Source organism: Podarcis cretensis (genome assembly GCF_951804945.1).
Source record: "Podarcis cretensis genome assembly, chromosome: 1".
Lineage (NCBI taxonomy): Eukaryota > Metazoa > Chordata > Lepidosauria > Squamata > Lacertidae > Podarcis > Podarcis cretensis.
This window is the reverse complement of record NC_137170.1, coordinates 52,312,979-52,333,936: the sequence shown is the minus strand read 5'-3', so window position 1 is coordinate 52,333,936 and position 20,958 is coordinate 52,312,979. Positions and strand designations below refer to the sequence as shown.

Below are 20,958 nucleotides of genomic sequence, written 5' to 3'. Positions count from 1 at the left end.
ATTTAGAGGGCTATTGATAGCTACTAGCCATGATGACTGTGCCATACATCCACAGTTGGAGATAGCAATACTTCTGAATGCCAGCTGATGGAAATCACAGGAGGAAAGAAGTGTTCTTGTGCTCGAACCTGCCTGTGGATTTCCCACAGTTAACGACTGTGAGAATAGGCTACTGGCCTGGATGGGCCATTGGCCTGATCCAGCAAGCTCTTTCTATGTTCTTAATGTTAGAATGCAAGAAGACAAAGCCATTACCCAGGGATGCAGTCAGTTTGAATATGGTTAACAATCATTAGGGCATGATGCTAAATTTAAAAGCTTGTTTTCATCCCCTGTGGATTTTCAGAGTGCGTCATTCCTTCATTATTTGACAAACTGTTCCCCACCCCCAGCACACACTCCTCTGCTAAGTATTATTGTCTCCATCCTTCTGGTTGGACTGTCTGTGTTCTCCCTAGCTTTGGGCTATGGGTTCATTTAGACTGGGCTTCTTCCCAAGAGGTTTCCACCCACATCCATATGTCCTGCTTGCAACTGTTTATGTCAATCTCATCCACACTTTGATAGCTAGAGATTAAGAGTCAATTGCATGTTTTAGGTTGGGCCACATTCACAAGTGATGTGAGGAACACCACCATTTACAGTGGTATGTGACACTTAGGAATGTGATTATTAATATGCAACAGGAAGCAGAAGAAAAGTCATTTTAAAACTGGACATGCATTGTAACCAATGTCGGTTTTGCATTCAGCATATAAATACTGGAAATTCAAAGTAATTTAAGCAGTGCTTCTGAAAACGGGCTGCTTTTTACACTCTCTGGAAAGAGCAGTCCAACGGGGGAACTGGTAGCTCATTTAGCAGTCTCAAGAACTGACATGGTACATATTAGATCACTGAAGATTTCAGAAGTTGCTAAATCACCTCCCAATGCAATCCTTGGAGACTCTTATGAGTGAAAAACATGACAAAGTAATGTGCAAAATGGCATTGTGAGTTTCTTCTGGGCTAAGACTGGGCTAGTAACTTACAGACATCAAGGTGCTAGGGCGATATTTTCACTAGAGATACAATTAACACTTTTTAACTGTGTAATGCACCACTTTTGAACATGGGACAAAACGTGAAAAAGAGCAGTTTTAAAACAAGCCTGTTTAGATGACATTGGCTTTATTTTCAAAACTGAGGTGTGACAGGTGCCAAAACATCACCCTCACTAAACACAATGCTTAATTTTAATGGTCACAATGCAATGTGCAAGCTCTCAAGAGTTGCACGAAACTTGTCCGCAAGCCAAATCTTTGGGTTTTAAACGACAGAAAAGAAATGAAAAGTGAGGGAGAATATGTTTTTGAACGGAGGCGAAAAAAGGGCTTGGTGCAAACAGACACATTGATGTTGCATGTATCGCATCTGTGGGATGAAACCCACGTTGAGCCTGCACTGCAATGCCTGTGTCCAAGAGAAGGAAGAAAGAGGCCAAGAAGGTAGTTTCCAGACTCTGGCAAACGTTGCTCAGAGTCCCCATGGAAGAAGGCGAGGAGGAGGAAGACGCAGGACAGGAATTGGGGTAGGACTAGCCTCTGGGGGTCTCTCCAGCAACTTAGGCCCAGCTTGAGTTTGCCCTCTCTGAGCGGGCCCGCCTTTTGTCTCCAATTCCATGAGGAAAGGGGGGGGGGGGAGGAGGAGGAGCCTTGGAAGTAACTTTGGGCTCCCCAAACTACCTTTGGTGGTCAGCTGGGCGTGACGTCAGGGGCCGCCGCCGCCGCCGCCGCCGTGCCGCGCAAGGTTGTGCCCACATGTGACCAGCTTAAACTAGTTCTGAAGACACAAAGGGAAAGGCAAGGCGAGATAAGGAGGCAGATTGCGGGGCGGGCGGTGGAGCAGGGCCAGGCGAGCGGCGCGGCAAGCAGGAGGAGCAGCCTTCGTCACGACAGAGCGACCCAGGCGCCGGCAACGAGACCCGCAGCATCCATCCAGGCAAGTCGCGCGCCAAACTTCGCCGCCGCCGGCAGGAAAGGGGAGGCCGGCGCCCAGAGTGGCGCGCGGCGGAGGAAGGTGCGCTCCGCAGAGCCGTGCCCCAGGGCGGGGACGGGGGACCCCGAGCGACTCGTGTAGCTTTGTGAGGAAAGCCTCCGTCCCCAGAAAGAGGGATCCTGGTTGCGCTTGGGTTTGCTCTTCCCAACCCCATAAAGCGCCCATGTTTGGAGTTCCCCGGGAACTTTTGCTCTAGCAGCCCCGAGCGAAGATCCAGTGTAAACGCTGTAACCCACGTTTGGTCACTGGCACGGCGGGCGGGCGGGCGGGAGGGTGTCGAGGCTCCATCACAAATGAAAGGGGTCCTTCCCCACCCCCGGCGCTCCCGGAGCCTCTCCGGCTTTTAAAGAAAGGGGCCGAGATGATGCCCAGGCTGAGGCGCGAAGTCACCTTTTCCGAGAGGGGGAAGCGGGAAAGAGGAGCGGCGGGATAGCCGTTCAGAGCTGATCCCTTTCGCCGGTTGTTTCCTGCCCGGCCAGATAACATTGATGGTGAAGGGATGCGCCGGATCTGTTGGTTGAAACTTTTTTGCCCCAGGATTTTTGGGAGTCCGGCAAGACTCTGGATGCTGAGACGCCACGGGGAACCAACCTGTATCTTTCTAGTTTCCTCAGAAAAACCCGGTGTGCTGCAGGGTGAAGAGAAAGGGTGGGAAGACTTCTCTGGGTGTGCCCTGTGTGCTAGATGCAAATCTTGAGTCCAGGGAGTGTTGTTTTATTTGTGTTCTGAGCACTAGGTTCATTATGCTATCTGGTACCACATATACAAGATCACACCCATGCTCCGTAGTAAGCAATCCGAAAGATCAATCTGCATACATATAGTGTGTGCGCACATATGTTTGCGAGCATACATTGAAAGTGGTCGCAATGGAACAACAGGGCTTAAAGAGCGCTAAGTTACTTAAGTGAGCTAGAGCCTGTACCCTTATTATCTTTAGTAAGCGTTCTTCTGCCCAGACATCTCTGTAGAAGTGTATGTAGCTCACTTTGTGCCTGCCACCCTCTAATCAGGATTCTTTGGGCTAATATTGCTAGTGACTAGAGATGTGTGTTTGTGACTTGGGTATTCCTGATCCCTGTAAGGGTCTGCCCTTGAGATCCCACCCAGTTCCAAGGCAATTTTGGTTGAGGATTTTTTAATATTTTTTTGAGGGGAAACAGAAGAGTGGGGTCTCTATTCAGTCAGTCCCACAGTGGTATGCTTTATGATTATGCACGGAGGGAGAATTTCAATGGCTGCTGGTTCTTTCTCCTGCTGCAATTGAGACAGTGCTGTGCATTCCTCCTTTGGTTCTGTTGTTGCTGGAGTTGACCCTCGCTCAGCACGGAACTCCCCAAGCCAGGCAGGAGGCAGGCATTTTGGAGCACAAGAATGCATCTCATGCAAAATGTGAGCACCTCTATTGAAAAAGCCCCTCCACTTGGATCGGCTCCCGCTTGGAGAAGAATGAGAGAAGGTTGTTGTCGTCTGTCTGCCATTCCACCCCCCACCGCCACCCCATGGCTGGTTCCAGGAAGGAAGTGTCCCAGTGAAACTAGGACACCTCGTTTCACTCTGAGCACACACACACTCAAACTGTGTGTTTCTTTTTATGAGAGGGGAAATGGGTGGTCAAGTCTTTAAAAACCCCTTTCACTAGCTGTTGCAGCCATGGTTCAGAACCCTTCGTAAAGGAGGCTTCCCTCAGAGCTCAGCGTGTTTCCTCTACCAAGCCTTGATCCATGCTTCTTTGAAGTGGGTCTTTATCCAGCCTTCTTATAGATAGATGTAACAGCAGAGATGCAAGGCTGCATCCTGCTCTTCTGATACTCCTGTTCTGGGATGGTCTCCACACACCCAAAGCCTGAAAACTCTTGGCAACAAGGAGGTACTGAGGTAATTCCTGTTTCTCCCCCCCCCCCCCAATTACTCTTCAGGATCTTGGGCTATGGCCAGAATGCACAGAGCTGTGCACCTTTAAAAACCTTCTGAAACTACTTCTACAGTTGGAATTCAGACCAGTTTGTCATATATTTACCCGCTTTAGATTCACTGTTCTGTTTGCAAGAATGCTGTTTTTTCCTTCCCATGTTTTTGGAAATTTTGAGTACCTGTAGTAGGTGTTTAGGAGGGTGCTCAATAACACATTTTAGGTCCTGTCTTTCATTTCAATCTGCAGTCCTAATGAGTTGGTGGGGTTGGGGGAAGTGGCCACTTTATGAAAGCCAAGAATCTTGGAATTCTGCAGAATTTGAAGCTGGATTTTAAGCCATGATAGTGTTGAGTGGCGCCCGCCCTGTGGAACACCCTCCTATCAGATGTCAAAGCGATAAACAACTACCTGACATTCAGAAGACATCTGAAGGCAGCCCTGTTCAGGGAAGTTTTTAATATGTGACATTTTAGTGTATTTTTCATCTTTGTTGGAAGCCGCCCAACAGTGGCTGGGGAAACCCAGTGGCTGGGGAAACCCAGCCAGATGGGCGGGGTACAAATAATAAATTATATTATTATTATTATTATTATTGAGATCTCTGACTGTGTCTCCAAATGCTCTCCTACTCTTGATGATGATGATACCAATTTCCCTCTGCATCTCCACATGCCATTATGATTTGTTAAAATTGATCCGTTGTGCTTGGTGATGATAAACCTATAGGAAAGACCTCAATCAGAAAAGCAATGTTTCTTCCATGCTGTCAGGGTAGCGTTCCTGTTATTTTGCTGGCCGAAAGATCATGTTAAGAGTAGGGATGAGAGAGAGGTTTGCATTCAAAGCTGAACTTAACCAAGTTCATCCTTTCTGAAACAATACACAAACAGAAACACTTCCCTGAATTTTGCAGTGCAGTTCTCCAGTCAAGAAAGGTGTAAAAAAATAATGCATGTACTGGGTAAACTAACACACGCATGAAAATGCATAATATTAGGGGAAGTTGCTTTGGGGGAAATTGTATTAGAGCAAAACTGCATACAAAATGGATTTATTAGGAGAAATTCACACTAAAATACAGGTGAATTTCCATGAGAATTACAAAAGAAGACAGAAAATTGCTACAGAAATGTAGAGAATTGAATTTGAGATTGGAAAAATGAGAAACAGGGAGAACCGAAATTGACAGATCCATCCATCCCTATTCAGGAGCCCCTGTGTCTGCCTTTCAACCATTTATCAACCATTCCTGAGGCTAGTTATGCATAGCCCTCTATGGGTTCACTCCACCTTTTAGAGAATAAAGCCTCCTTATGTACCCTAGCCTTTTTAGCTAATCACCACTTTTGTTAATTTATTTTTACATTTATATCCTACCTTTCCCCCAATGAGTTCAAGCTGGCATACGTGGTTCTCCCTGTCCCCCATTTTATCCTCACAACCCTCCTATGAGGTAGGTTAGACTGGGTGGTCCCTGGTCACCCAAGTGAGCATCACTTTCCTTGGTTTCAGTGCTTGAAATGCCATATACCCAAAAGACTGCACCACATATTTTTGATTTCACTGTGTGACCACCCTGTTTAAAGTTGTGGTGGTTTCACTGGGTGCCTCCCAGTGGGATTATTTTGTCTTGTTTTTTAAGTGCCAGGTGTGCTGATTCAGGGCATCCAAGGCTAGCAAGCCACATGGAAATAGTGGGAATCCATCTTGCTGGATGGATGCTAGGTAGGGCAGCCCAGGTAAATAGAAACATTTGCAATGTTTGGTGCTTCTTCCTTGACAATGCAGTCTTGTCCTATTGACTTCACTGGGGCTTGCTCCCAAGTAAGCTTTGTCCTCATTCCAGATGGATGCTTAGTCAGTGGGCAAGGAATCTCGGTGGGATGCAGCCTTATACAGAGATTTTGCTTGTGCCATGTATACCCCAGAAAACATTTGCAGTGGTGAGGAAGAGGAGGGGGCCTGAGAATAGAAGGTGGTAGGAGAGGAGGCAGGGAAGGAAGAATCTGAAACCTGCCAGGACAGAGCCTGAGGGAAAGGAGGTGGGAGAGAGTGGAAGGATCTTGCATATTGTTGAAGCTGCGTTTGGCTGTAGGAAATGGAAATCTGAGGGGACTGTTGAGGCCAACTTTTCCTGCATTTTTATAAGAAGGAGCAAAGGACCCAAGAGGAGGAGCTCATGGTAAAATAGGTCGGAGAGGACTGGGAGGAGAAGGCATGTGGTTGCTCTCGAGACAGAGCAGGAAGCAAACACCAGAAAGAAGGTGGGTGGTCAGGGCACCTTAGCAATTCAGAATGGCTGCAGCTGCCATTAAATGCCCTATGTTTTAATTTAATGGATCTCTCTTATTTGAAGTCCTTTGTCTCTTCGGACTCACAAAAGAAATCATACGTCCCTTGTTTTGGAGCCCATGGTTTTCAAAGTGGCCAGTGTTTAAGTAATTTTGTTCTGGCAGCATTTCTGTATGCAGGGGAAGAAGTTAAATGTGAGTCCTGCATAGTGATGAAAACGAGCTTCGTGGCTCTCTCACAAACTTCCATGTAGTCTGGCCTGGTTCTCTAAACTCACTGAGGAGTGTTGGTGAAATGGTTCAAAAGTTTTGTGAATCTGTTTATTCCCACCTAGTTTCGGAGTGAGTTAACACGATAAATCCAAACATTTTCTGAATGATATGCCACCGCTATCTTACTGTATGCAAGCGGTGCCTCTCTTTTTCTTAAAATATTCCTTCCTTCCTCACGTTGTTAGATAATGAGCTAATAATGATGCTTGCCACATAAGCATGTAATCATGTTGACATCTGCAGTGCATCATGAAGAAAATCTGTTTCTTGCCATGGAGGGAACTTTGGGTCACATCCATACCATACATTTAAAGCACTACCATACCACTTTAAGAGTCATGCCCCCCCCAAGTCAATTCTGCCTTTGAAATCCTAGTAATGTCCAGGAAAATCTGGATGTATGGCAGCCCTAGTTAAGGGTGCTGGGGACTATACCTTTGTGAGCGGTCTCCTTAACAGCCTTAATGAACTACCATTCCTATAATTTTTTTGGGGGGGAAGACATGACTCTTAAAGTGATACAAGAGTGCTTTCAATGTGTGGTGTGGGTGTGACCCTGATGTGAAGGAAATCTGGAGCCAAAGAAATAAGGGAAAACTTGAGTGTGGGTCACTTGCAATGTAGTGGATCATGTGCTAGTTTTGAGGGTTGAAAGCATGACCCTTCTGGGCCATGAAGCTTAGCCTACCATATGGTGAGATCCTGCACATGCCCACTCAAAAGTAAGGCCTGTTGTGTTCAATGGGTCTATTCTCAGGAAAGGGATTGCAGGTGGTTGCCAAGATGACAAATAAGCATTTTGCAGTTTATATATTTTTTTCATATAGATTGTTATATGCCCTGTGGCTGGCTTGGCGTAGTGAATGAGGAGAACTCTGTAGGAAGGTTTGAGAAAGAAGCTCTGTGGGATTCACTCGCTGCCCCCAGGGTCAGGTATTGCATATGGTGGCTCTGCTAACACCTTTCTAATCCTTTGCTCCATTGTCCTTCCTTCAGCGTTTATGCAGCAGCAGAACTAGGAATGATTAGAAATTAGTTTTGCATAATAAGCTGGTACTAGGAAGAGAGAAGCATGGATAATTATCCCCCAAAGTGTGAACAGCCCATCCTGAGAGATTCTGTATGTAAGACAGGTGAGCAGTGCTAACGTTCTGGAATGAGTGCAGATGCCTTTGAGGACAAAGAAAGCAAACCAGAACAGCTGGATGGATGGGGACTTGACAGTTTTTCCTGTTCTGACAGAGATTTGGACGGTTCCTGTAAAAAGCATGCCTCCTCTAGCAATGTGTCCTGTGACTGTGGAGAGGGCTGTGTATTCTTCCCATCCTTTATGGAGATCCCTGCAGAGGCAATATACAAGTTGCTTGACTGCAGTAAGCACTAAAACTCAGAGGCAGGGGAGAGCTGCTGATTACCATCCCACTTATTTGAGGAGACAGGGCACCTGGAGAAAACAGATAAGTAGATTGGCTCTAATAGGGGTGTGAGCAGCAAGACACTGCTGTTTGACACTTTGAGCCCAGTTCTGTGTTTGCTTAGAAGTAAGTCCCACTGATTGAAAGGGACTTACTTCCAAGTAAATAGGTGAGCTTGAAGCGGCAGAGAATCTTGCATTGCCACTGTGAAAGAGCTCAGTGCATGCGGGATGACTCATCTGGTGGAGAGGAGGCAGTGCAGCATCTAAATCTCCAAGTGCCGACAACCGGGTTAGAAGTGACACCTGGAACAGATCTTGCTTGGCAGAGAAGGGAGGCCAGGGAAAGTGAAAGGGCCCCTCGTTATTGTGTTTGGCACCTGCGACCCCATTCCAGCATCACCCAGAGGTTTTCCATGGACTTGGTCCAGGGTTAGACAAATCCTTGGCAATCCTGACTGTTGCCAAAGTATGTTTAAATTTTCAGCTGCAGCTCAGCATGTGCAGCCTGTGAGGAGAAAGCATTAGCAGAAATGAGGTATGCTCTAAGACCTGGATACACTAGAAGTTAAGCGCAACAGGCATATAATGAATTGCTGATGATCCAGGGAGAGCAAAAATATCAAGGGTTCTGCAGGGGAGGGGGAACTGCCCCAAATATTAGTTTCATCTTAACAATAAATTTCTCACTTGGGATTGTTTAAACTGTGTTTCTCCCTGCCCCCCATGCAATAGAATATCTGATAGTCGGTGTACTCCCTTCCTTTAATTTCTGTCTCGTTCTGTATCACCGTTCGACTTGTAAAGCTTTATCCCACAAGGGATAAAGCTTGAAATGATCAGCAAGAGGGATGAAGGAGAGAAGAAGCATTGAAATAAATGTTTCAGTTTTGGGAGAGGAAGCTTAGTAAACGCACAGAAGAACAAAACTGAAAAGGAGGAATAAGCTGATTTCTTCTTCTGGTAGCCACCAGCCCATCTCTTACCTTAAGCTCATTTGAAAGGTAAAGGACCTAATGCTTGCACTCTGCTGAGGGGCAGCAAGAGAACTGTTCCCACAATTACCAGCAAACAGGACAGCGATAGTGATGTGGGATGCAGAACTTAAGCGCAGCCTCCCAAAATTAGCCTTCAGCAGATGGCGGAGCACATAACAAGTTCTGACTTCTAAGAACGCTATTGAATTACACAGGTCACTTGTGTGGCTGTTTGTTTGTTTACTATGCAAACTAGTGTCTTCCCCTCTCTCCTTGCCCGCTGTTCTATTAGAGTCTGCTTTCGAGGACTTGCAACAAGGTGAGCAAATTTCCGTGCTTCTAGCTCTAGTTATGGCTACTCTTAGTTCTACTGGACCACATCACTTCCACAGCCAAATGTGTTCAGGTTCAGGTGGGTTTGTCTTGCCACATATTTCTCCCCCATCCAGCATACATGCTAAATGTGTTCCTTGCGTTTGCTCTTAATTTAATTTTTACATTTTAACGGAGGAAGGTATACCTTCCCACTGCACATTTGGGAGATTGGCCATGTTACTGACAGCAGTCACTGCAGAGGAGGCAGATTGCTGAAGCTGGAGAGAACAGCAGACCACAGGCTGATGCCAAGAAGGGAAGGGCAGAGGATCCGTGCCACAGGACAGAATAAGTGCATGGAGCATATCTAAACAAGAACAACAGTTTTCTGCTGGATTTTGAAGTGGTCAAAGGAGGAAACTGAGGATGATAATTATCTGTGTTTCTTTTTTCTTTATGCATGAAGAAAAGGACAATTAGAGCTCCAGGAGACCAAGATGATAGAACTGCAATAGGCCAGTCCGGAGGAGATGAGGCTCTTACTGTGGAATTTGTAGCACACAAGAGCCAGGCAGCATTAGAAAGAGGAATAAAGGCAAAATGAAGAACAAAATGGATATTGTAGTGATGCTTTTGCACTTAACCAAATAGGCCAGGTTCAGACATTTGTCCCAGGGTTCATATACCATAGTTTACTAGCAGCCCTGTACCCTTATGTTGATTGGGAATGCTAAGAAGAAGAAGAAAACTAGTGCAATTTTGTAATGGGTAATTTTAAAAATGCACATTTTTGAAAGGTTCAGTTCTCCATCTTGATTCAAAATGGAATCCAGTTTTATGCAAGAAAGACTTGCCCCTCGGTCTCAGGAACCATCACCATAAAATTTGGTTAAGAGATGTTAAGAAATATCCAAAGGCACAGCAAACAGAAAAAGTAACATTCCAAAATATATAGTAGAAGATGAAGCCATGAACAAGCACTGTGGCCATGTACTCCTTCCTTGCCCCTCCTTTACACGCTGGTTTCAGTGTGGAGATCTTGCTTGCATTTAAGTCAGAGTTCTCCATAACATCCAAACAAATTAGGATAAGCCAGGATCTGATCCGATTTAAAATGCCAGCTCAAGACAGAAGTGCACTGAGTAAACCTACAGTAATGTGTATTGCTGTTCCTTCCATATTTAGGCTATTGTTTCCCTACCTTCTTGCAACTAGTTTTAGTCATTACAAATATCATCAGCTGCAGGGAAAGAAACAAGGAATCCTACAGAGATCTTGTGAGCTGAGTTGGCCTTCAGGCCATGCCTGGTTGCTGTGCAGCACTTTTCCACAGTGAAAATTGTTCAGATAATATTAAAAACAAGAAGAAGTTGAAGATGATCTCCTGGGGGAATAATTTATGTTCACTGTTTGGTGGGGAGGGACATTCAGCCTGGATTGATTTGTTACCTTTGTGGTGTGTTTGCTGCTCTGTGCAGCCAGGTCTCCTGCCATGCCAGCAGCTTCTGAAGCAGGAAGACGCATCAAGGATTGGCAGAACATGGGGTTACTTCTGACATCCCTGCCAGCATTCCTTGGAGGCCACAGGACTCTCAGAAAGGTGAACAACATCTGCCCAGCCCACATTGTGTAGCGGTTAAGGGTGTTCGATTCGGATTGAAGAACCCAGGCTCTGATTCCCACAAAGCCAAAGCCAAAATATAAATATAACAAATAAATTAAATTCCTGCTTGGTTCAAAACTTCCCATAACTTGACCAAGTGGAAGCAGCAACCAGATTGCAAACCCTAATGTGAGAATTGGTCCAGAATGAAAGTGCCGTCCCCCCTGCAAAATGAACACAATATATTCACATAGGGTATTATTCATTTTAGACTCTTGCTATTATTCTTTCCAAAATAACTTAAGCTTTACAGTAGCTGGTCACAGAAGAGATGGTTTAGGTTTCAGCTTGCTAGGTATCTGTTATTGAGCCTAGCAGAAGCCATTCTTTGCCTCCTTAACTCCCACTGGAAGGGGGACAAATGGCTCAGACCGCCATGACCCACATCTGGCAAATCGTCTTGTCAGATATTCCAGTCATGGAAGAGCTTGGATCTGGACCACTCTTGGTGCTGAGCTCCTGCCCTCTTGGGCTCCTGGAGGAAGAGAGGCTTGGGCTCTGCCCTGACAGGCCCTTGTCTCCCCTGAGGGGAGTTCCCCTGCTGAAGGGGGCAGGGGAAGTGGCCTTCGTCCCTTAGGCATTGCCTTCAGCTCCCCAGCCTGTGTAATTCTCTGTGACAGTTCAATTCAGAATGAATCCGGCCGCTTCACAGCAACAGACATACAAAAGGTGAGCCCAGTGGAGCCTGAATAATGAAGAGAGCTGCTCTCTGCAGTGGGCTGCCTGGGGGACACTGTGGGGGAAGGGGCAAAAATGCTGACCTAGTGTTTCTTTTCCCTCGGTCCTCCGGGCTATTTCTTTCCCCTACACTGAGCACGGCATGTTTCATCCCAGTCTATGATGCAATCGGTTCCTCTGAACTGCTCTGGCAGTGGGGGCAGAGGCAAAGGACTGTGTCTGATACACTTCCAAGTTGCCTCGTCCAAAGCACCATTTATAACCTGTTTTTCTCCTTCCCCCACTTTTTTCCTCTTCACGGGCATATTGGAAGGAGGATTAAATATCCCACAAGTGCATATAATGGAAGACATGTGCTAGTTAGATCCCCCAGCACAACAAAGATACCGTGAAGTTGTTGCATGTTTTCAAAGTCAATGCAAAACCACCGCACTGCAAAAGCCCCAGATCCATCATCTGCCAGAAGCCTTAACTAAACAGCTAAGCTAAGTTTCCAGTCCTCATGCCCAGGTCCCTGAGGCCTTAGCTTCAGCCTAGAGTGCTACCACTCACCTTTAGTATATAGAACTATGAAAATTCCGCTGCAGCACCATGCAACTTTGAAATCATGTATCAGTCATGGTATTGAGAATCACCTTTTATTTTTATGTATCTTTTAAAAAAATTCTAAGCTTTAGGCTCTGTAGACTGTTAACAACTCGGAAGCCAGGAAATGGCTGATCAGGATTTTCAAGGATAGATCTTTGGTTTCGTGCGTAGTCTGCTTCGTGCCTATGGGAATTAGAATAAAACATGCAAAACAAGCATGAACATGTGCATCATGTATGCAAATTGCAGAATTCAGAGGTGTAAGGGGGAATAATTTTGGTGTTTTGCGTGTGGCTCAATCTTCTCTGTTACAAGTTAATTTATGAGTTTTGTGATGCAAATACTGTGGGGGAGAGTAGGAGGATCTATATTTTAAACCCAGATGGAAGTTGTGCCATCCACTTATTCTTTGGGGCCCCCTGTAACCATTTCAGGAGTTGCAGAACTGCAGCTTAAATCAGCTGTGGTTGTTGGCAGTGCAGTACCTCAGCATTCCAGTACTTGATAAATTAAGGCCAAAATTACCAAAATCCAGTGGCAAACAAAAGAGCTCCCCCTCCGTGGTATAGACATACTCACAGTTTGTCATCCTGGTGCCACTGAAAAACATTGTACATACAGAAAAGGATGCTGTTGCAGATTCTGTAGAACTAAGCAGTCCCTTTGCTTTCTGGTACATCCCTACTTTTCTCCATCACCACTCTTAGTGTGGGAGCACCAGGTGAATGAGTTTGCTGGATCTACCTTTATTTATTATTTCATTACTGCTGGACTCTTCCAGGTGAGTAAGATTTGCATTCGTGCCCTGTTACCTGTTCCCAGGTATTGGAAAAATAAAACAACCTGAGTTACATGTCTTTCCTCCAATGTTCTCGTGAGACTCTTTGTTGAAACAAAATAGTGCTGCTGTTGTTTTAAGAAGAGAATCGCAAGGCTGGCCACTAGTTCACTCTAGCTAGGCCATAGATGAATGGCCAAACTGCCTGTTGAATACTCCGCTACTCTCAACATCTGCCCTGGAGGCAGTTCAGATCTCTTGGTGTACTGCACTGAGTCTGGGGGCAGAAACACATCCTAGCTTACATGCTGCAATGCTACAGTGCACACACTTCCCTGCTTCTTCTCTACACCTGCAGTTTCCCTTCTTTATGGTGCGCACATACACACACACACGGGCACACTCTTGCTTGCGCACTCTCGCTGAGCCTTGTTTCCATAGATAGACCTTTTGTGGGGATATGGTAATAGGCTGACATTAAGAGAGCCAGCAGGGGGAGCAGCCTGCCTTCTAAAGCTCCACATGAGATCTAATTGTGTTCAGCTTTTATTTTTAATCTTCTGTTTTAGTTCTCAAAAACTCTGCCTGTTGGGGGCTTCTTTTCCCACCCTGGATTCTTTTTGAGCTGGATAAAGATTCCATGGCAGCTGAGATCCCCCCGACCTCGGGGAGCTTTGGCATTGGCTAGGTAGCCTGCTGAGCACCAGATAAAAGAGGCAGTGGGAAATGAGGGAAAATGTGGGAGCATTTGAGGGGAGTGGGGAGCAGGGCCTCACTATTGCCAGCCCGCAGAAGCCTTCTGGCTTCCGAAAGGCAGCAGCAGCATAAATCCCTTTGGCAGGTTTGCTTTTTCCCAGTTTCCACTTCGTTGCTCTAGATTTGCAGTCTAGGAAAGGGGGTGTCAGAGACCAGGGTGGGGTAGAAAGTTTGCAATGCTCCTCGGATTATTTATTTGCTTATTAAAAGGGGAAAAGGCCCCGAGTCTTGTTCAGTTTCTGCCATAGGCCTACAGGATTCAATAGGTACAGGAGAATAACGTCATTTTGTTTTGCCTTGTGGGCCAAAGGCTCATTGTGAGGGGAAGTGCCCATTGACTTGCACCACTGTGGGAATGGCGTGTTTGTGTCTCAGTAAGTGCAGGCCTTGTGCAGGCTTGCCAAGTGGCACAACACACCAAAAAGGGGAAGCACAACAGAGCAAGAAAAGACAGACATCCCAGCAATGGCAGGGAAGAAATGCTCTCAAAGGCACTGTGTTAATCCCAGTGGGTCGTCTCCAGTGCTAGTCCTGCTCAGAGTAGGCCCATTGAAATTAATGGACCTCTTAGTTAACCAGGTCTATTAATTTCAGTGGGTCTACTCTCAGTGTGTTTCAGGCAAATAGCTCTTTGTCAGATCACTGTTTGTATCTCCTTGCTCCAAACTGAGTCACGCTTGCAAAAGTAACTGAGGTTGCCAGTCCTTTAGTGCCAGTTATTAAAGAAAGTACCATTGATAACAGCCTTCAGAAAGAGAGCTGTTTGCTCAAAATATGTTGAGAATCATGCAGCCAGTACTGATAACTGATTCCTGAACCTTCTGGGTTTCAGTTTCCATACTCTTAATGTTGCCCTTGCAGAAGTCAGCAGGGAGAAGGCGGATGGGGACAAAATTAGAATTGTGTTTTTCTTCCTGTCATTGGCTCTAGCGCCACCTGCTGTTGGCCTCCCTGCCTTCCACCCTATCAGTTCCATTGAGCACCAGCCATCACTGCAGGGCTTTGATGCACGACTCCTTATCCTTTCCTTCTACAGAATGCAGGTCCGTGGACTCTATTTGCTTTTGGTTCTGATCCTTCTGGCTGCATCTTCTGAGGCTGGCAAGAATAAGAAAGGTGAGCTGACTAGGAGAGTTCTGGCTAGCAAGTGGGATGAGGCCCTGTCTGCAGCCTGATGTTCTGAGGGCTTGCTTGCAGGGCATGGGCGGGGGCTGCATTTAATGCCTTACAGTGGCCTGGGGGAAAAGGAGAAGCTGTTTGTTGTGTGTTATAATGATTGCCGGCTCCCCTATGACCACCGCAGAAAAGGTGAAGAAAAATGGCTCGGATTGCGAGGAATGGCGCTGGGGTCCCTGCGTCCCCAACAGCAAAGACTGTGGTGTTGGCTTCCGCGAGGGAACTTGTAACGAAGAGACCAAGAAACTCAAGTGCAAGATCCCCTGCAACTGGAAGAAGGAATTTGGAGGTGAGTGTGTGTTTTGCCCTGAGAGACAGAAGGGTGAGACTTAGGGGATAATAATAATAATAATAATAATAATAATAATAATAATAATAATAATAATAATAATAATAATAATAATTTATTTATACCCCACCCATCTGGCTGGGCCCCCCCAGCCACTCTGGGCGGCTTCCATAGAAACCAAAAATACAGTTAAATATCACACGTTAAAAACTTTCCTGAACAGGGCTGCCTTAAGATGTCTTCTGAATGTCAGGTAGTTGTTTATCGCTTTGACAGCTGCTGGAAGGGCATTCCACAGGGCAGGCGCCACTACCGAGAAGGCTCTCTGCCTGGTTCCCTGTAGCTTTGCTTCTCGCAATGAGGGAACCGCCAGAAGGCCCTCGGCGCTGGACCTCAGCGTCCGGGCAGAACGATGGGGGTGGAGACGCTCCTTCAGGTATACTGGACTGAGGCCATTTAGGGCTTTAAAGGTCAGCACCAACACTTTGAATTGTGCTCGGAAACGTACTGGGAGCCAATGTAGGTCTTTCAAGACCGGTGTTAGATGGTCTCGGCGGCCGCCCCCAGTCACCAGTCTAGCTGCCGCATTCTGGATTAGTTGTAGTTTCCGAGTCACCTTCAAAGGTAGCCCCACGTAGAGTGCATTGCAGTAGTCCAAGCGGGAGATAACCAGAGCATGCACCACTCTGGCGAGACAGTCCGCAGGCAGATAGGGTCTCAGCCTACGTACCAGATGGAGCTGGTAAACAGCTGCCCTAGACACAGATTTGACCTGTGCCTCCATGGACAGCTGTGAGTCCAAAATGACTCCCAGGTTGCGCACCTGGTCCTTCAGGGGCACAGTTACCCCATTCAGGACCAGGGAATCCTCCACACCTGCCCGCCTCCTGTCCCCCAGAAACAGTACTTCTGTCTTGTCAGGATTCAACCTCAATCTGTTAGCCGCCATCCATCCTCCAACCGCCTCCAGACACTCACACAGGACCTTCACCACCTTCACTGGTTCTGATTTAAAAGAGAGGTAGAGCTGGGTATCATCCGCATACTGATGAACACCCAGCCCAAACCTCCTGATGATCTCTCCCAGCGGCTACATATAAATGTTGAAAAGCATGGGGGAGAGGACAGAACCCTGAGGCACCCCACAAGTGAGAGCCCAGGGGTCTGAACACTCATCCCCCCCACCACTTTCTGAACACGGCCCAGGAGGAAGGAGCGGAACCACTGTATGACAGTGCCCCCAGCTCCCAAACCCTCAAGACGGTCCAGAAGGATGTTATGGTCGATGGTATCAAAAGCCGCTGAGAGATCCAGCAGAACTAGAAAACAGCTCTCACCTTGTCCCTAGCCCGCCGGAGATCATCAACCAGTGCGACCAAGGCAGTTTCAGTCCCATGATGAGGCCTGAATCCCGACTGGAAGGGATCCAAATGGTCCGCTTCTTCCAGGCGTGCCTGGAGTTGACACACCAGTCTTAAATGGGACCTTGGGAAGCCAGCCTGCCCACCAGCTTAACAAATTCTGAAGAAATTGTAGTTCTTTGCCTGGAACGATTGCAGGCAGTTAGCGAGGAGTGTGTATGCAGTCTTGGGGGTCATGTGCACACCGTATGCCAACTTACTGCCGACATTAATGCAGTGTCGGTTTTTGCTGTTTACAGTGAGTTTGCAATTGATAATGTGCTCGTTCTGCATCCAGCACTTCTGCATTAGAAGCACATCTTGTGGCTTCTGGAGGCCACTGGGCTTTCCGCAGAGATACTTGACTGCGGTTTCTGGCAGCTGTCATTCATTTGAAGCAGACTTCCCCAACCTGATGCGCTCCAGATGTTGTTGGACTGCAACTCCCTCATCCCTGACCATTGACTGTGCTGGCTAGGGCTGATGAGAGTTGAAGTCCACAACATCTGGAGGCAGATGGTTGGGAAAGACTGTCCTTCTGCTTAGAAGCATAAATGAGGTTGCCTTATACCAAGCTGGACTATCAGTCCCTCAAGCTCAGTTTTGCCTAGATGGCTCATCCAGCCTGCAAGTGCCAGGGATTGAACCTGGAATCTTCTGGGTGCAATGGACACACTCTACCTTTCTACCTTACTCCTTATCTGAGAGAGAATATCTATGGTGGTTGAAGGCCAGAGAGATTCCAGTAGGGGGTCTTGGATCCAAAGGGAAACAAGATGGTGGTGGCAATATGGGGCAGAGTCCCTTTTATCTAGGTCCCACTGAAAAGGTTGCCATCACCAAGAGATAAAAGTACAGCTTCCATGTCACTTGCCTTCTGTCAAGATACCAGATTATCTGTCCATACTTAGTCCAATACTCTGAGCAACTCCTGATATACCAGCATTTTCCAACAACTCTCAGGGCAGTGGGATCAAGGAGGATCCAGGAGTACAGAGGACAGTAGATTCCAGAAAATAACTTGGATCTGAGCAGAGAATTAAGTGGTTTGAATGCTGACTGGAAGCTTTCTACACTTTTAAGCCACACCTCACACATTCCCTTTGTCTTGCTATTCCCACTTCCTAGTTACTTCCATGCTTATGTATCTGCGTCTTCTCTATTTAGGTTAGTGAGGAATTAGGTTGTGGCCAGCTGGAGGAGAGGTTTGACAGTCAGTGCCAGCTTTGCAGCTTCCTGTTTCCCTCCACTGTGGATTCCTCCCCTTTGTTTGCTTGCTGTTTACAGCAGATAGGAAAATATACAAGAGGCATGGTTATGCTGCATTGGTGTTTATCCACGTACCAGGTCCTTGAAAACTACCTGTTTGTTTGGTGTTGTATTTTAAAGACTCAGGCCTACAAACCACAAAGTTCCTAGTTCCATGACAATGTTGTGCAGCAGTCGCTGCCAATCCATTTACCCTGATCCAGCTAACATTTAGTCCCAGTAACATTTAGATCTGCTAATTGTTGAACCACATGGACATGATTCATAGTCATTTGGTAGATAGCCATGGTGAACACTCTTTGGGATCTTAGGTGTCCCACGGACAGGACCATTGCTTGTTTGCTATAACAGATTTAATGGCTCTTAACTTCTCTCCTAGCTGATTGCAAGTATAAGTTTGAGAGCTGGGGTGGTTGTGACTCGGCAACAGGTCTGAAGTCGCGTTCGGGCACTCTGAAGAAGGCCCTCTACAATGCCGAGTGCCAGGAAACTATACAAGTGACCAAGCCCTGCTCTCCTAAGGCCAAGTCAAAATCCAAAGGTGAGTTCCAGCTCTTAGGCTCCCTTTTCCTGCCTTAGATAATTTGCCACACATTATTCTTGATGATCCAATAAGGATATAACTCCTGTGTTAGGGGTGGCAAATTAGGAAACATGCAGTTTTCTATGCAATTGCCATATTGCTCGAAAACACACTGGCAACACAGTATTGCTTGGAGAACTACAGCTGGCTCATGAGCTGAGTGTTTGTCTCACTGGTGTCTTTATACGTGCTGACCTTTTACAAGAAAACACCCGTGATAGTTCACAAGCATCCATGTAATGACAAGATTGCAATTATATGGTGCTTCAGGTGCTGAGAGGAATCTAAAGCCCACAGTGTCTGTCCCCTAGGGGTGCATTTGTGTGAATGGGGAGAAGCTGGAGGCTGGAGTCAATAAATGGTAGAATCTTTCCACCTGCAAGGCAAGTGCAAGCGTCCAGACAGGAGGAACCCAAAAAGCGACAAGACTGGATGTGCTCCAGGTGCACAGCTTGTATGCTAATGCAAGTCCAGGAGACTAGTGGTCAACTGGCGTGTTAAGAGTGCTAGTAAATGCCAGACCAGCACAGAAATAAATGAGCATGTGTGGGGGCCCTGTATGTGGTGTGTTGCACTAATGATCTTCCATTTGTTTCAAGCAGCCAGAAAAGGAAAGGGGAAGGACTAGAACAATGGATGCAGCCCCGCTGTCATCAGGGCATGGTGCCTGAACCCTCTTGGACACACACCACTTGGAGCTCCAGCGTGGTCCCTCCCAGCTTGGCAGCCCTTTTGCCACATCCCACCCCCTTCTGCCTCCACAACCTTGCCCTTCACTGACATACCGTTTCTAATCACTAGTTTCCTAGGGAGCAAGCCCACCCTGTCGTGAAGAAAGCGCCCTTTCGCCTTCCCTGTAGCGTCTCCTTTCTACCATGCTTCCCCTCCTCCCGATCTGTGCATCTCGGTGCTCTTTGCTCTGGTTTGTTTCCCCGGAATTCCGCACGATGCGTTTTGAGATGGGGCTGGGCTCTGCTAAGTTGTGGATAGAGTTCTTCACCTTTGGGCTCCTTGGCTGAAGCCATATGGCCCTTTGGCGCATCTCTCTCTCTCTCTCTCTCTCTTGCAAGCTTGGCAGCAAGGCCTGTGGTTTCCTCGTCCCCCATGCAACTTCCCATAGGCAAAAGTCCAAATTAAGCTAGCCAAGGAAACTGATTTGGAGAGTGTAAAGCCGGGAGTTAATGAGAAGGGGGGAGCCCCATGCCTGCCTTGCATTCCTCATAAGGTGACTGTGTGCAGTAGGACTTACTTTGGTGTCGCTTTGAGCCCCTCAGACTTACAAGGGGCTAAATTAGTGCCTGCTGCCCAGGGTGCTGTGTGTGAATGTCTGTTTCTGCCTCCCCCCTCCAATTTATATAAATATATATATCCAGTACAGGCTTGTTCATAAGCAGACCATCTGGAAGGTGCATGTGTTTTCCATGAGCTGTGTTTGACCTTTTGTCAACAAACCACCTTTTGCCTTTCCTTCACCACCCAAGAATCTCCCTAGAGTTATGAGCATTATCTTTTTCAGTCACAATGTCCTCATTCCTTCTGTCCCTTCTTGTCTCTATATTTGCTGGGACACTGTGGCCTTGTCCTCCTTTTACTGGTGCTGGGTAAACCCTCTTTGCTTTTTACAATGCCCCCTCTTTTCCAATAAAAGTCTTTTTACAAAAAAAATAAAAAGGAAAGTCCTCTTTTTTGCGGGGTGGGGTGGGGTGGGTTGACGCCATATTTCTGTGTCAAAGAGCTGCAAGCCCATGTGGTAGAGAAGTGCTGGCTGTGTAGGAGGATCGCAGCTAGCTAGGCCACACTGGGCCCAGTGCCACCATGGGAAGGAGCACAACAACACTGTGAGCTGTCACTGGAGGAAGGCCGCCACTTCGAGCTTGACAACGCTTAGTAGGCCAGGAAAAATCTGACAGACATTGACTGCAGGGCTGGGGTAAGGAGCTTGCTGTCCATTCAGATTTCCCTGCTCTTGTGTTTTTTTTTAGGCCGATGGAGTGAAACAAACTTGACATTGGGGATATTTAAAACAACCGCTTTGGGCAAGGTGAGAATAAATACAGGGTTTCTCTGCCAAGGAGAGCTCGAGTGATAGGGCGTTGAGCTCCAGATACCTGTCAGCTTTCCGGAGCCAAATGGTCTGTCACAGGAAAAGTCTCTGTTGAGTTTCCTGCCTCTCGGCTAGTAAAGAAGGGCTCGGACTAAGACCAAGGACAGTTAAACAAAGCAGGATGAGGCAACAGGGTCTTTCCTCTTAGACTGGATTGTAGGTGTTATGGAGAGTGAATTTCCCCTGCAGTAGGAGGGGGGAACCTCTGGTCCACTGGATCCCCTGCTGCCGTTTCCTGCAAGGCCCTACACCCTCCTTGGCCCATCTGCCCTGTTGTATCCCCTTTTTCTTCACTGCTTGGTTTTTTTTGTTGTTGTTTTTTGCCAATGGGCTGAGCAGCACTGGGCTGAGGATGGGGGATCTCACACAAAGTGAAGTTTTAATCAGGGCAGCCTTCTCCCCACCCACCCTCACATTTGGCTGACTGGTGAGAAACAGTCCAAGCAGTGGGG

General features: G+C 47.0%; 1 protein-coding gene across 4 annotated transcripts; it reads left to right on the top strand.

The window, feature by feature from the left end:
- The first annotated feature begins 1,823 nt into the window (after window positions 1-1,823).
- MDK (midkine) lies at window positions 1,824-20,076 on the top strand. 4 transcript variants are annotated; one of them, XM_079952866.1, is made up of 5 exons: window positions 1,824-1,980; window positions 14,722-14,801; window positions 14,989-15,150; window positions 18,199-18,360; window positions 19,002-20,076. In XM_079952866.1, the coding sequence occupies exons 2-5, from the start codon at window positions 14,723-14,725 to the stop codon at window positions 19,028-19,030; spliced, it is 432 nt and encodes a 143-aa protein (XP_079808992.1). In that variant the 5' UTR covers window positions 1,824-1,980; window position 14,722; the 3' UTR covers window positions 19,031-20,076. The 4 variants fall into 4 exon arrangements, with proteins under 4 accessions (XP_079808992.1, XP_079808995.1, XP_079808994.1 ...); XM_079952869.1 differs by having other exon boundaries at window positions 1,826-1,980; window positions 19,005-20,074; XM_079952868.1 differs by lacking the exon at window positions 1,824-1,980 and adding an exon at window positions 3,688-3,907.
- The last annotated feature ends 882 nt before the right edge of the window (window positions 20,077-20,958 follow it).

Bases quoted from the DNA above. Each gene is read 5' to 3' on its own strand.
- MDK (XM_079952866.1), top strand. From the start codon at position 14,723: ATGCAGGTCCGTGGACTCTATTTGCTTTTGGTTCTGATCCTTCTGGCT. The intron at 14,802-14,988 runs GTGAGCTGACTA...TGACCACCGCAG, and splicing joins GGCTGGCAAGAATAAGAAAG to AAAAGGTGAAGAAAAATGGC. The intron at 18,361-19,001 runs GTGAGTTCCAGC...ATTTGTTTCAAG, and splicing joins GGCCAAGTCAAAATCCAAAG to CAGCCAGAAAAGGAAAGGGG.